A 16,942-nucleotide genomic window follows, 5' to 3' on the forward strand; every position below is an offset into this window, starting at 1 on the left:
AGAGTGATGCCCCATGGATGCCAGCTAGGGGTCTCTCTAGGGTATGAATGCCTCTGCGGGTCTATGTTACCTTTCATGTAGTAATCATAGATTCTAATGATGGCCGGTTTCAGGTCGCTCACTGGAACCTTCCGTTCTGCATGAATCTCCAGGGTCTGTGTCTGATTGGTGACCTGAGAAAACAGGAGAGAGATGCTGAGGATTTACATGACTATACATTATTGTATCAGAAGACACGGACATTTGTGCCTCATGTTGTTCTGTTTATTGTCCGGGTTGCTACTTATATTTTATATGCTTCAGTGCTGATTGCTGTTTTTTCCTCTTTTTATTGCTTTCATTATGATGTTTTTTACTATTGACCCCAGGTCATCATGTCAGCTCAGTGTCCTGTATGTCACGCACAGAGAAGTGGAGATCCTGCTCCCCTAGAGCACACACATTGAAGTAGAGATCCTGTAGCATGAGACAACAGTAATCAATGACCCCTCCGCCTGCTTCTGGCAATCTGTCTTTGTTGCCTGCTGCTAGAGACAGACTACACAAGGCAGCAGGCAGCAGACATCAAGTTCTAAGGAAGGGAGCCCCCAGCCGTCAGCACTTTAGAGAGATTCTTCAGCACAAATTGTCATTTCAGGTAAGTAAAGTGATTTGCAGTTTTGCTTGTTGTCACATTGGTTGTCATATAAGTACAAGTTCATTAAGAAGTTAGTGACCAGTTAAAGTGATATGGTGGAGCTTCGCTTTAAGAGTAAGCCCCGGGTCTGTTGCTGCAGCATCATGGGAACGTCTCACCTTTTCTATGTAGATGGACACACTGTCTTCACCCTTCTCCACTCTGTTCACCATCGGAAGTTTCATCAGCTGCAACAAATAACCGAATATTACATCTTACATCGGAGACTGAAGACCGAGAACTGCAGGTACTGAGGTCCAAACTGTTGTCTATTAACCCCTTAGTGACCTGCCTATTTTGTGCCTTAAGGACCAAGTGGTTTTCATTGTCGCACTGCTGTTGCAGTAACTCGTTGACATAGTTGTATGGGGCTTGTTTTCTGTGGGACGAGTTGTATATTTTAATGGCCGCAGTCCGGGGTACATATAATGTGTTGTAGAACTTTTGTTACATTTTTTGGGGGGGGGAGCGTGGAGGATGGAAATCCTCACAGTAATACTGCCTCTCTGTATTGCTGCATTCTAAGACCGATTCTTATTTTTCAGTCAGCGGAGCTCCGTGGGGTCTTGTTTTTTGCGGGAGGAGCTGTAGTTTTTATTGGTACCAGTTTGAGGTACTGGTGAGTTTGGGATTGTTTTTATTGCATTTAGGTGAACAAAAGAAAAATAGCAATTCTAGAATTCCTTTTTTAAGTTTTATGGCGTTCACTAAGCGATATAAATGACAAAATATTCCCTTGTATCTGTTGTTATGAACATATTACCTATAATGTGCTGCTTTTTAAAAACATTGGGTATTTTCATTGGGGGCGGGGGGTTGGGGGGGCAATGCAAATTTTGTTTAAACTGGACTTTTTAAAAAAATAAAAATTATTGAACTTTTTTTTTACACTATCTTGTAGTCTCTCAAGAAGACTTGAAGTTGTGATTGTTCAATCGCTAGGACAGTACACTGCATTATTTATGTAGTGCAGTCTACTAAGCCTATGACAGCAGCCTATTAGACACTGCAGAAGGCAGGGTCTAATAGGCTGAGTAACATGGCAGACATTGAGGCCTTTGTCAGGCTGTCATAGGAACCCATTGGCAACTTGCGATTGTACTGTGGTCTGCCAGGATCTGAGGGTTTTCCCATTAGAGCAGGAGCCTGGCTGTCAGTCAGCCAAGCCAACCGCCTTGTGCAGATTTAAAGCCTATTAGTGATTGTCGAAAAAAAAGGTGTATTGGCTCTCACAAAGGGGATAAAGCTTGTCCGGTGAGTAGACATTATAAAGAGTGGCATACGTGGGCACTGTATATATGTGTAGGGGTGGGGTAGGCAGAAAGGTTACATTCTAATACCCCAGCTTTGGTTACCAATGGAGTCTCCCTCACCCTGTGTAAGTGAAGACCAACTACACAAGTTATAATGGCTACAGCATTCTATCTATTCATGAATAAGGAAGCCCTGGATGGTCCAAACTACAGATGATGAGGAGCTGCAGAGCTCAGAATAGTGGGGGGAAGCGGTGATTATAACCCCTGCGGTGATCATCTCTGGCCGGGATACATGGGAGGTCCTGGAGAGGAATCAGGGGTTGTAGCACTGGGATGACAGTCATAATGACTGAGGAGTAGAACCCAGAATATATCATCACACCAGCTTATAGGCTGAGCAGAGGACCAGAGACCGCAGCTGCGGACCAGGAGATGTCAGATAAAACCCAATCCTCCTGCTTCTGGATGAATGTGGACAGATTTGGAGGAAGAACCAAAGTTTAACTCTTCACACTGGGCTATTGTCAGCACCTAGCAAATGCGGGCAGATGCTGGGGCCCAGTGAACCTGGTGGCCACTCAGGGCTGGAATCAATCCGGTTTTGCTCTTTGAAATCAATTGTGTCTGTAGGCCACAGATACGATGGACTATGAAAACAGCACTGCAGGAAGCCGACCCTTTCCTATTCTGCCACCCGGCACCAGACGATGATGTTAAACTATTGAATTGGCCGATGTTACACTTGTTATTGGGGTCGGTACAGTTTAGTCGGAAGCTTGTAAAAGCAGCCTATACTGGACTGACCTGGCCTTACTAGTGGGGGCTTGCGTGTTTCCTGGGGACCATATTTAGACATTGTATCCACATTCCTTACTCTTAGTATATGATTGGACAGCACGCCCAGTTGGGTTGGCTAACATGCCCGGCCGGCACCCTTTAGTCTGATTTGCTGTAAGTTACACCTTGTATTATGTGTTTTTTATGTTTGTAATAAAACTCTTGAATGTGAGCTACTTCCCTTCAGAAGAGTTTGAGAACGAGACCCAATTGCTCTATTTTGGGTTCTTCTCCGGTGCACCATACAAAGAAATTGTAGTTGATGACGCTTCGGTACCCCTTTAGCATGGCCTAAATTAAGGAATTCCTCCAACGTCATCACACCGCCTGCATCATTCCACATGATCCTGGCCAGAGAGGCCAAAGCAGAAGATGGAGGACCCTGGAGAAGTGTGAGGGTGGTGAGTTTGTATGTTATGTTATTTTATTTTATGGTTGGGGCACAACGGGCCTCATTCATCACTCAGTGGGCACAGCAAGGCCTGTAAATGACTCAAAGGCCACAGTGGGGCCTATAAAGGACTGATGTGGCACATGGGGCCTATAAAGTACTGAGGAGGCCCAGCAAATGACTTAGGGGGCTTTACTAACTGCTCTAATGGCACAAAGGAGCTTGTAAATAACAAAGGGGGCACAGTAGGGTCTATAAATTACTAAGGGACCCACTGTGACTGTTACCCAGAAGCATATATAAACCTGAAGCTGGCAATGTCTTCATACACCAACCACATGTGGATCCCGGAGCACGGGGAAATCTGCAGTTTTGGCCAGAGGAATGATTTACATCAGGATTATCTTTTTAGTGGTTGTAAAATACATCCGGTGAACTTACATCACTTGCCGACTTCTCCGCGAGCTCATAGCCGGACAAGAATTTGACTTCCAGAAGAGCCATGTTAGTACACGGACGTCCTCCTTTATAACTGCGGAGTCAGATGAGAACAGGAACAGACTTATATACAACAGTATCTGAAGGCCGCACTGACTAAAGGCATGAATGTAAGGAAAGGATTGTGTTTGCAGCTCAGTGTGATTGGAGTATACGATAGCAAGTAACTGCAAAATTATGATTGCAGCTCTGGATGTGACTGTAAGAGCTGATATAACTGGGTGGACTGTGACGGTTTATAATATGGTCTTCCTTATAGATGACGTCTCTTACCTGAACTCCATCGCTATCACCATTTTGTCACCTTTCATGCACTGAGGTTTCGCCGACATGACAAAGGCATCTTCCTTGGCGGCAGGTAGAGTGTTATGTACCTGAGTGACCTGTGCAAATGTAAGAACAGCAGAGACCCAGCAGGTAAGAATAAGAGACAAAATCCGACTCCCCCCCCCCCCCCAACTATATGAAGGGGTGGTCACTGCACCGTCCGTACCTGCGCAATTACGGTCCCTCTCCCATTCGCGGTTATCGTGTACTCTCCGGGGATTTCAGGTAATTGAATCTTCTGCTGGAGCAGGCGGTTGTCGTCATCCACATGGAAGTGGTGCTGGAAGCCTTTCTCGTTCGTCACTTCTATGGTCGTTTTTCCACCTTTCACCATGGTACGACTTGCAAACATTGACATTGCTTGAAGAGCGACCACTGTGTCCTAAGGACGAGAGACGGGCGAAACGCTCAAACGTGAGGTGTGGGGAAAGAGTGTGAAATACACGGACTGTACGTCACTAATGATACTTACAGATGTAGCAAACGTTAAAGGGGGTTTTCCATGGAAAATACTACTAATGACCTCAGGATAGGTCATCAATACTTGATCGGCCGGGGGCCATCGCTCAGGATCCTGACCGATCAGCTGAGCGGGCACATGCTATCAGTGCCCCAATAACAAAGGGGTCAAAGATGAAGCAGCAGCAGTCTCGGGGCTGACCTCTGTGTAGCAACCATTACTTACAGCTGCAGGCACGGCTCATGTTCATTTCAGTTTGAGCCATACAAGCGGCGGCCACTACACAGAGGTCGGCACAGAGACTTCCACTGCTTCAGCTCCCACCTCTGTGTATTTGCGGTGCTGACAGCATGAGCCAGCTCAGCTGATCGGTCGTGATCCCAAGCGATGGATCCAGGCCGAGGATAGGTCATCACTCGTATTCTCCCTGGAAAACGCCTTTAACAAAACATCACGCACATTTAAGGGGTATTCCGAGACCAAAGTCAGATTCCAAAATAGTCATAAATCATCCCACAGGGCTCCAGTAAATCCATCCATTACCTTTCCTCTGCTTCTCTGCTCTCCTTATTCTGCAGCATCCACAGTGCTCTGTTCTTTACATCAGTATTTCCTGTTCACAGCCCTCCTGTGCTTCTCTACTATATCCCCCATAATCTTCTGGGCTGCACCTCTGCCTGTACACTCTGCATCCTCCTCCCACACCCAAAGCTCATGAATACTAAATCCCACCCACTAAATAAAGATGCTCATTGTGCTCCTCCTCCACAAAAAAACTACTGTTTTTGGACCAAATTAATGTAAACGCACAGTACCAATAAGCCAAGATTTGAACCCCAGTCTGACATGTTGAAGACATCATTATTAACCCCTCTGTGACTGCAACACACCTTTTTTACTGACCTCACTAATGGGCTTTAAAGATGCACATACATTTTTTTAAGGGAGTGGCTTGGCTGATTACTGACAGCCAGGCTGCTGCTCTCATTGGCAGTAGTGGAGAAACCTCAGATCCAGGCACTTTAACTCTTTACACATCACAATCAATACCAACTGCACCATGAAAGCAGAACACAGGGGCTCCTTTTGTCACCCATTGGCACCCTGCAATGCGATCGCAATGGGTTCCCGTGGCAGCCAGAACCTTGACATGGGCTTGCATGTCTGCCATGCAACTTAGCTTATTAGGCCCTGCCTCCTGTAGAGTCTAATAGGCTGCTGTTATAGGCTTAGTAGAATGCACTACATAAGTAATGCAGCGTACTATTCTAGTGATTGAACAATCGCATCTTCAGGTCGCCTTCAGTGACTAAAAATTGGCATAAAAAATGTAATAAAGTTTAATTTAAAGAAACATAATAAGTAACACAGTGTCTCTAAAATGTAATTGTTCTTAGTAAAAAAAAAAACCAAGTAATCTTGTATCTATAAGACATAGTCACTGAAGAAGAACTTATTAAAACTTACTAACTTTATTCAAAATATATTAAAATCTTGGGTGGACAGGACAAAACATATATCACACAAAGAGAGAGCCTTGGGGATTTGAATTATGATGACAGTATCCCTTGGCTCCACAAAATAAGAACCCGTTTAATAATAACCAAGTGCCCAACGGATACTGTACATCAATTCCCTCCGTAGTTGTTTATAAAGTGTGTGGTACGATGACCTACAACCGTTAAAAGGACACGGTCACTGAAACGCTAAAAAAGCCCTTTTAGACTCTTTCAGGTATCCCACTTATTTGAGGACCCCAAAATTATATACACTTTGTTCAGAGAGTCAGACAGTAACGTACTGCATGCACTTCAATTATGCAGATTTAAGTCCTCTTATTAGATTTGTTATACCCCATTTATGATTCATATATGGGGAGACGGGTACAGTATGTTAGCCCTTTACGTTTTATTATTGTAAAAAGAAAACATGTGATGGTGAGGAAAGGGTTAATATATGGTCCAAATGTAAGTGCAAAGGAACAGCACTTATGAGGCATGAAATCTGAATTCCCCCATGCTGTTATAGCAAAAGAGGAGATTTGTAGAGCCCAGCACACAAGGGGTTAAATTTTCACACATTCAGGAATTTTATCAGTTTATTCCAGCCAGCGATAATGATACAAAGCGCTGGTTCCCCTGTCTACTAGAAAACTCTCTGAGGCCGAAATGAGTCTATTAAAGAGGGGTCTCTCCATTGTGCCAACAAATAAATACAAATCGTTTGACTGGGTTAAGGATGTGGCCCTCTTCCTCCAGAAAGTCAGATGGAAGAAGTATTTTGCTATTAAAGGACAGAATGGATGCGAGGATTTGGTGGTTAATCCTCAAGATCTGGAAACTTTGGATCTTTTGGAGGAACTATCTCGGGAAAGTGAGAGGGCCCTGGGTCATGGACCCTTTACGCAACTTAGGCCCAAGAGCACCAGTGAATGTCCATACATCGACATTTTCAAATCTCTAGTAACGGAGGAACTGGAGAAACTCGCATATACAAAGAAATACCAAACCCAGAACCTCTCAAGCGAGGAAAAAAGAGCATTGGTATCACTAGAGAAGGTCCCAGTATTATTTTGAAGCCAGCAGATAAGGGAGAAAATATAGTGATAATAGGATGCAAAGAATATAAAGAGATGTGTCTGAGATTACTTAGGGATGCCACAAATTATGAGATCCTCCCCTCTGACCCCACCGACACCTTCCTCTTGGACTTGAGATCTCTGGTGCAAAAGGTTTTGGACGAAAAACTTCTCAGTAAAAATGAATTTGAATACATATGCCCTACCTTCCCGCAGACCGCGATATTTTATGCACTTCCGAAAATCCATAAGGGCCTAACCCCCTTGAAGGGAAGACCTATTGTATCCGGAATAGATTCCCTTACACAAGGGGCGAGTGAATACATCGACATAAAAATGAGACCATTTGTGGAAAGTCTGCCGTCGTATATACGGGACACCACAGATCTCCTAAAACGGCTGGAGGGAATCACAGTCTCAGATGGCACCCTCCTGGCCAGTTTGGATGTAGAGGACCTGTACAGTAATATTCCACACAAACACAGGATTGCGGCATGTCATTACTTCTTGGATCAAAGGGGAATTCATTTAAAACCCCATAATGACTTTGTCCTTGACTTGCTCAAATTTGTATTGGAACGGGGGCGTGGCCTAGATGCAGACCCGAGCAGAAGTGTCTCCCTAAACTCTGCTCTAGCCCGGTTTTGAAAGCAACTTTAAAAAGCATCCCAGCACCAAAACCTCACTAGAACTTATGCCAAAGATCTCTAGAGAGAGGAGAAGAGGAGAAAACCTTGCCACCGGAGAGGGAGGCCGGGAGAGACGGAGATCTCCGCCACCCAGCACAACTGGAGAAGTGAAGACCTCTGGGGCCGCATTGGAGAACTCACTTATCCATAGAAACAGTTTCTATACCGGAGGAGAGAGATCAGAGTAACAGCGCAACCTACACCAGACCTCCCGGTGAGTGACACATCCAGAAATCTCCTGAAGCGCGGGAGGGGGACGCCATCTTAGTCTCCGGCGGCCGTGGCTGAGCGCAGCAGGCAGAGAGAGAGAGACAGTGTCACCATCAGTCCGCACATCATCTCCCCGAATCTCCCGACAAAAGTGAGCACAGGTCGGCTCCCTACCCGCTCCATAGAAGACTGGGCACAGTTAAACTCATTACCTGCACTGATTATACAGGCTGATAACAGGGAGAATAGCTCCCTGGCACCCACGAGCCAGTGACAGGGCTCCCAAAGAGTGCAGCTTCCCCATATTATAGTTGAAGTCCTCTGAAGCCACACCGGAGAACTCACCCATCCTCAAGTGAGTCCCTACATCGGAGCAGAGAGTTCAGAGCTCCAGCGCAGCCTCTGCTAAATCACCCAGCGAGTTGTCATAATTAGAAACCTCCTGGAGCGCGGGAACGGGGCGACATTTGAATCTCCGGCGGCCGTGGCTGAGAGCTGTGTGCAGTGAGAAGTGTCAAAGATATCACCAGACTGCACACTTCCTCCCCGCACACTACCTCCCCGTACCTCCCGACACAAGTGAGCCCAGGACAGCTGATTACTCACCTTCAAAACCTGAGCATAGAGAAACTTGCTGCCCACTCCACACAACGACCTGATAACAGGGAGAATAGCTCCCTGGCACCCACTAGCCAGTGACAGAGCTCCTAAAGAGTGCAGCTTCCCCATATTATAGCTGAAGTCCTCAGAAGCCACACCGGAGAACTCACCCATCCTCAAGTGAGTCCCTACATCAGAGCAGAGAGTTTGAAGCTCCAGTGCAGCCTCTGCTAAATCACCCGGCTGAAAGCTGTGTGCAGTGGGAAGTGTCAGAGATATCTCCAGACTGCACACTACCTCCCGACACAAGTGAGCCCAGAACAGCTGATTACTCACCTTCAAAACCTGAGCATAAAGAAACTTGCTGCCCACTCCACACAACGACCTGATAACAGGGAGAATAGCTCTGCAGTTTCCATGAGCCAGTGATAAAGTCCCTGAAGATTGTGACTTTCCTATACTAAAGCTCACAAACTAAGCTTACATAAGGCTGTGTGAGCTGCAACTGATCTTTCATTGAGACAAGCACTGCTTTGCTTCACTGTACTTGAGCCAAGCAAAAACCCCTTTGGGGGGGATTGTGGATTGAACAGCAGAGCTCTGAGCCCTTCCAGTTTATAAAGTTAAAGGAAAAAAAAATAAATAAATAAAAATAAATAAATAATAATAAGAAAAAAATAAATAAATAAAAAAAAAAAAAAAAAAAAAAAGGACCCTAACTTTTTCAGAAACATCTAAGTATATTGAAAGTTCCTTACAGAAAAATGCCTAAAAGAAGGAACATTAAAACCCCACTAAACAAAGTCTCAGACTTTTTCACCACCCGCGGCTCGGGGAGACGGGGTCCACTGAACCAGGAGGGTTCCCCATCGCCTGCATGCTCCAGAGAAGATGCGGAGGTCTCCCCTTCTCGATCATCAGACGTGACAAATCAAGAAGCTGCTCAACAGCCGCAAGGAGAGGGGACACCGAAAATCACATCCAGGCGCGGGGTGAGTGCTACTTATGGGGGTGATGCTAGCGCAGCTCCACACGGTCGTGGGATGGTGCACGCGAGCTCTCAACCATCATCTACACACTCCACCCCGTTGCCAAGTCCTGAAAAACAGCGCCCCCGACTCTCCCCACACACCAACCAACACCAAGAGGACCCCACATCTGAACCTGATCCCATCATAAGTGTCCCATCATCCAATATGCCCGCTACAGAAGATTTTATAAAACAAATGATCCTAGCTTTAAGGGGATCTCTACAAAAGGACATTAAGTCTCTGTCAAATACCCTAAACACCTCTATACAAGACCTGGAAGAGAGGACCGATCATATTGAAACCAAAATGGGAGAAGTAACTGCATCCCACAATAAGTTAATAGATGCACACTACTCCCTGGAGGAGGAAGTAGAAGACATGAAGAAAAAACTCACAGATCTGGAGGATAGAAGCAGGAGATGCAACGTCAAATTCAGAGGCATCCCAGAGAGTGTCCCACAGCATGAGCTAAAAAGTTTTCTTGCTAAGCTTATTAAAAGCATCCTCCCAGAAGTCTCGAAATTAGACTGTACAATTGATAGAGCACACAGATTGCTAAAGCCGAACTTTCTCCCAGACTCTGTCCCAAGAGATGTAATAGCAAAATTCCATTTTTTCCACATAAAAGATGCCCTGATGATAGCTGCAAGGAAGCAAGGTACCCTGCCACCTCCATACACAAATATAAGCCTTTTCACAGATTTGTCACAGAATACAATACAAGCAAGGAAGGCCTTCTCTTTAATCACGGCTTCCCTGAGAGCTGCGAAGATTCCCTACAAGTGGGGTTTCCCTGCTAAAATAATAATTCACAAAGATAACGCAGTACATGCCCTAAACTCTCCAGAAGATGGCGCCAACGTCCTCACAAAATGGAGGATCCTACTCCCAGAGGAACCACTAGCAAGTAAGCCTCAGAGACCTACGAAATCCTACCATCGCCGCACGCTTCCTTCCACTCCTCCGTGAAAACGACTTAGGCACCCCAAGTGTTCTTCTCTACATGACGCTGGACACACTCTAAGCTGACCTTCAATACCGGGCTGAGGGTCCGCAAGCCGAACTTTCCCCCCCAACAACAGGATTCAGGTTTTTATACCTGCTTTTCTCCAAAGTTCTATCTGTTTAATTTTTTACAGTTACTACCTTTCCTTTAGAGGGCCTATCTTGATGCTTTCTAGCAATAAGATTGACTATTTTAGGTCTGCCCTCTTGAATAGTATGAATATTGCAACTCATACACCACTTAATGTTAACAGGCATATTACTGTTTCCGCCTGTAATTTTGTTTTAAATCCATATGCTTGCTACGCCGCTTATGTGTTCCAAATAGAAATGCTCATAACTTATTCTTACAATGCATACAAAAATTTGCTCCCAGAACGTTAGGGGATTGAACTCCCCATTCAAACGTTCAATGGTCTGGAAGGATGCTAAAGCGTCCAATATAGATATTTTATGCTTGCAGGAAACGCACTTTGCCCAACAATCTTGCCCTAAATTTTCAAATAAACAATACCCACAGGTTTACTTTTCAAATGCCCACAAAAAACACGCCGGGGTACTAATCGCCCTGAGAGATGGCCTGCATTTTTCTCTTAATAAACAAATTTCAGATGACAAGGGCAGATATCTGATACTGCAGGGCTCTATAAACAACTCACCGATTACTCTGGTGAACATTTATGCACCTAATAAATCCCAAATTTCTTTTCTGAACAAGGTAATAAAGAAGGTTAAAAGAGTCCTTGCAGGCAAACTGATTATGTGTGGAGATTTTAATATAATAGCAGACAAAGAAATAGACTCCACAGCATCCACCAGGAGCATGCCGGTCCTCCACCCGTGGTTACACAGAGAGGGTTTATATGACACATTTAGATGTCTCAATTCCTCCTCAAAGGAATTCACCTTTTTCTCTCCAAGGCACAAAACATATTCAAGGATAGACATGTTCCTGGTGGATAGAGAGACTCTCACTTCAGTTACCGACTCCACGACAGGAATCTCCACTTGGTCGGACCATGCACCGATATACATGGAACTAAACGTGGGCACGCCTTGTACCCTAGCGAAGATATGGCGTAATGACACCAATCTGTACAATATCCCTGAAAACCAAAAAATCATCAAGAAAGCCTTGGAGGAATACTTCTCTCTTAACTCTACCCCTGATATAAACAATACCACACTGTGGAACGCCCACAAGGCAGTTATAAGAGGCGTACTAATAAAACTCAAAATACAACAAAATAAAAACAAACGAGAAAAGATAGACCTCTTACTAGAAAAAATAAAGAAACTGGAATCGCTCCATCAAGAATCTTCACAAAACAAACTCTTAATAGAGCTATCTATATTGAGAAGAGAACTAAAAAAAACGCTGCTAGATAATTATAATAGGGGTCTGATGTATTCCAAGGCAAACTTCTATTCCTACATGGACAAACCTTCAAAGTTGATGGCAAGTCTGGTTAAAAAAAAACAAATGAAAGCAAAAATCCCATTCATCGTCAGCAACAATGCCCCTCAAGTAAAAATTTCCCACCCCCAAAAAATAGCTGAGCAGTTTAAGGAATATTACAAAAACCTTTACAACCTTAAAGATATCCCCAACATCTTCCAGCCCACCCCAGAGTTAATAAATAAATTCCTAGACAAATTGGCTCTCCCTACTTTAGTCACCCAGAAAGACACACTAAACAAGCCAATTTCTAATGCAGAAATTCATAGGGCCATACAGGATCTAAAAAATCACAAATCCCCTGGGCCTGATGGACTTTCAAATGAATATTACAAGAATTTTGCTCAACTGCTATCCCCATGTCTAAATTCACTATTTAACGAAGCGATGGACCAGGGTTCCATGCATGAAGAAATACTTCAAGCCACTATCGTCACCATTCCCAAACCAGGCAAGCCCCCTATAACACCAGCAAATTTCAGACCTATTTCCCTCCTGAACTCTGATCTAAAAATATATGCTAAAATATTGGCCTATAGACTTTTGGAGGTCCTACCTAAGGTCATACATAATGACCAGGTGGGCTTTACGAAGGGAAGGAGTGCCACGGATGGCACACGCAAGATACAGAACTTGCTGGATCGGATCACCTCGAGTCGGACGCCTTCTCTGCTCCTTTCCCTGGATGCGGAGAAGGCGTTCGATAGAGTGCACTGGGGCTTTGCATTTGAAGTGTTACGGAGATTTGGGGTGGGCGAGTGCTTCCTGCGAGCGGTCCAGGCTTTATATACAAAACCTTCAGCTAAAGTCTTGGTTGACGGGGTGTTGTCCTCATCATTCTACATAACAAATGGTACCCGGCAGGGATGTCCATTATCTCCTTTGCTATTTGTTATGACAATAGAACCCCTTGCAGAAATGATTAGAACCTCTCTAGAGATCAGAGGCATATCTATGGGCTTGAGACAACACAAAATAGGTCTTTTTGCCGATGATATTATTATTACTATGACAGACCCTCTGAATTCTCTAAGGGGTGTAAAAAATTGCATTACTCAATACAGCAACGCCTCACTTTACAAATTAAACTCTGATAAATCCCAGATATTAGGAATCAATATCGATCCTGTCTTAAAACTAGATATACAGAGGGAGTTTCCATACCAGTGGAAAACTGAGATACCGTATTTAGGTACTAAAATATGTCAAAATCTACCTGAAACAATCTCCGCGAACTTTGATCCCCTATATACCTCCCTCCAAATGGAGATGGAGGAATTGGGTAAAAAGGAACCATCCTGGTTCGGCAGAATAGCACTTTATAAAATGTTATTACTCCCGAGAGTGCTGTATCTCTTCCGCACATTGTCCTACCCGGTTCCCCCACTCACGATTCAAAGATTTCAGAAACAACTACTTAACTTTATCTGGTGTGACAAAAAACCGAGGTTAGCGGCGTCAATATTATACTTACATAAGAAACAGGGAGGCCTTGGCGTTCCCAATCTCCACGCCTACTACAAAGCTTCTATACTAAGTCAATCTGGTGCTTGGTTAAAATCCCAATTTTCCTCATCTTGGTGTCATATAGAGAAAAATAGGAATGGAAACAGACATCTGGACTCCCTAATTAAAGCCTCCATTCTTGGAGCCCTAAATCCAAAGATCTCTCCGCTAATATATCTCCAAGATATCTCTCTATTAATGTCAAATACCCTCCAGTTTTGGAATCAGTTAGCATTTGGATGTAAACCTGAACACAGAGACCTCCCAGCTGAGCTTCCATTTGAAGTCCTCTCATATTTCATTCGGGATCTAAACCTAAACGGGTGGTTATCAAAGGGAGTAAAATCCATCTCTGACATACTGAACAAAGATAAACCCCTTCCTTTTCAAACAATCCAAAACAAATTTGGTATACCCAATTCAGAATCTTTCACATATATAAAAATTCTCTCCTTTCTTAAACAGGCTGACATATACAATTTCTCCTTCCCGAAGGAAGTAGAGGACATATTTTTCAGATGCAAAAACTCTCATGCTTCCCAAATCACAGTTTTCTATAGCACAATCATCCAAAATGCTAATAGAGCAAAGAAGATACATCTACTAAACTGGGAACACACATTTAAAAAAAACACACCACTTCCGGTGTGGCTGAAAGCCTTTGAATGGGCCAATAAAGCCACTCTTTCAGCCAGCATTCTTCAAACCCATTATAAAGTATTAACCAACTGGTATTACACACCCTCAAAAATGGCAAGGTTTTTCCCAAATTACTCTAATTTATGTTGGAGAAATTGTGGTCAAGTAGGTACCCTATACCACTTGTTTTGGGAGTGCCCCCTGATCCATGGTTATTGGAGTGAGGTATTCAACACCATTCAAAATATAACTGGCATACGTTTATCGTGTTCGCCTCAATTGGCACTCCTTCTCATTGACTGCCAAGTTATCCCAAAAAAGAAAAGAGGGTGGATATGCCACTTTCTACTAACCGCCAAAAATATTATAGCAAAAAAATGGAAGAGGACCTCTCCTCCCTCAATTGGAGATCTCCTAGATGCAGTTTCAGACCACTATTCTTATGAAAAGATTTATGCAAAATCCAACAATCGTGTATCTAAGTTGAATAGCATTTGGAACAATTGGCAAAACTTTGAACAGAAAAATAAGTTCTGATATGTTTAAACTTGTTTTGTTGAACTCTTTCACATATGGCAAATCTCATAGAGCAGTCAACTTGATTTAAAATATATATTGCTGCACCAATGTCAATCTTTGGAATGTTTTTATTTCGGCATATTACAAAAACTCTGTAACAATGTATTTGAATGACACCTATATATGTAATGTTTGCATATGCTCTTATTTCCTTATAAAACCTAATAAAAACTATTTGGTAAAAAAAAAAAATTTGTATTGGAACATCATTTTTTTCTATTTGAGGGGCAATTCTTCCACCAGCTCAGGGGGACCACGATGGGGAGTCCATGTGCCCCAACTTATGCGTGTCTCTTCCTGGGCTGGTGGGAGGAAAAATATGTGTTTCAAGAAAGCAATGAGAGATGGACAAATTTAATGTGGGTGATTCTTTACTGTAAGAGCAGCTAGACTGTGGAACTCTCTACCGGAGGAAGTGGTGATGGCAAAATCCATAGAGGAGTTTAAAAGGGGACTTGATGTCTTTCTGGAGAAGAAGGATATTACAGGATATAAATATTAGGTTAAGTGTCAATCCTGGTATACAGGCAGGTAGGAACTATTAGGGGTTGATCCAGGGAACAGTCTGATTGCTATTAGGGAGTCGGGAAGGAATTTTTCCCCCAAAAGGGCTAATTGGCTTCTGGCCTTGGGGTTTTTTGCCTTCCTCTGGATCAACACAGTGGGATAGACAGGCTGGACTAGATGGACATTGTCTTCATTCGGCCTTACATACTATGTTACTATGTTATTGATGACATGTTTATTCTTTGGTCTGGTACTGTTGTTGAATTCAAAGATTTTGATCAGTCCCTGAATAAGAACTGTCTGGGACTGTTTCTAACATCTGAAATTCAACACCGTAATATCACTGTCCTTGATTTAAAAATCTACAAGTCCGAAACAGGCACTCTGGAAACCACGATTTACAGGAAACAGACAGCAACCAATAGCATTGGGAGAGCTATTACCCAAACCCCCTTAAGAAAGGAATTCCGAAGGGGCAATATATCAGGGCAAGAAGAAACTGTTCCGAAGTAAGGGGTTTTGAAAAACACGCGAAGGATATGACCAGAAGATTTAGGGAGAGAGGATACCCTAATGATATCCTTACCGAGACCCTTGGGGAAGTTAGGAGCCTGAACAGGAGTGACTTGCTGAGTGTCAAGCAGAAATCTGAATCAAAGAATCTAGTGAGATTGATAGGTGCATATGATGATCAATCAAATAATGTGAGGAGTATCTTACAGAAATACTGGTATGTTTTGCTTAAGGTCAAGGACTTAGTGGAGTGTCTTGGAAATAGGGCCTCCATCACCTATCGGAGGGGTAGAAACCTGAGAGTCCACCTGGTCCACAGTCACCTCACTCCAGAACCACCAAGACAAACATGGCTAAGCTCCAGAAAAATTAGGGGGACATACCCCTGCTCGGACTGTAAAGCGTGCAAATTTATGAGGAGAGGCCCCACAGAGTTCTAACTCTGGAAAGACATACGGAATTCGTGACTGACTTTATCCACTGCAAAACCTTAGGAGTGATCTACTTGGCGGCCTGCCCATGCCCTTTGGAATATGTGGGCAAGACAAAGGAACAATTTCATAGAAGGATTTTGGCCCATGTGGGTAATGTACGAAGGGGCGAGCACACCAGCCTGGCTACCCACATGAGAGATTACCATGACGATGATCTCAGTGTCCTTAAATTCCAGGGCATTGAATTGATCAGATATAATGGAAGAAGGGGTAATATTTACAAAAAACTATTACAAAAAGAATGTATGTGGATTCCCAGACTACGAACCTGCTCACCTACAGGCCTGAATGAACGGATTTCCTATGCATCTTTCATCTGATAAATTATATCTGGCGAATGTGAACTGAATATACAGGCCAATTTTGGCCTTTAATATTGTTTCCCAATCGGGCGGAACAAATGGTTTATTTTATTTTGACTTTAAGCATGCGTACCAATTGTAGTCCAGATGTAGGTGGGCTGTTCTTCCCTCAACCGGACCTCTCCATCTTCTTTGCCCTTTCCACTTTGAAATGTAGCATTTGATTACATGCCTCCCTTTTGACCGAATATTGAGAAACATACACATGTATACAAGATTTTGCTTCCTAAATAAAACCATCCCCCTCTGGTATTGAACCCCCCCCCCCCCTGCAAAATAACTATGCTTTAATCCTGTTGGGATAATGATTCTTATCACATACGAG

General features: G+C 43.6%; 1 protein-coding gene across 1 annotated transcript in view; it reads right to left on the bottom strand.

Moving 5' to 3' along the window:
• The window catches only part of LOC136626392 (pregnancy zone protein-like), a 600,260-nt gene extending 595,910 nt beyond the window's left edge, over positions 1-4,350 (bottom strand). Inside the window, exons 1-5 of the mRNA XM_066601396.1 lie at positions 4,152-4,350; positions 3,932-4,041; positions 3,602-3,692; positions 796-864; positions 71-173 (exon numbers count right to left, since the gene is read on the bottom strand). Coding sequence (XP_066457493.1) covers positions 71-173; positions 796-864; positions 3,602-3,692; positions 3,932-4,041; positions 4,152-4,343 — 565 coding nt within the window. The 5' untranslated portion in view covers positions 4,344-4,350. The remainder of the gene's footprint in view (positions 1-70; positions 174-795; positions 865-3,601; positions 3,693-3,931; positions 4,042-4,151) is intronic.
• Positions 4,351-16,942: the final 12,592 nt, after the last annotated feature.

This window comes from Eleutherodactylus coqui, chromosome 4 (assembly GCF_035609145.1).
Source record: "Eleutherodactylus coqui strain aEleCoq1 chromosome 4, aEleCoq1.hap1, whole genome shotgun sequence".
Taxonomy (NCBI): domain Eukaryota; kingdom Metazoa; phylum Chordata; class Amphibia; order Anura; family Eleutherodactylidae; genus Eleutherodactylus; species Eleutherodactylus coqui.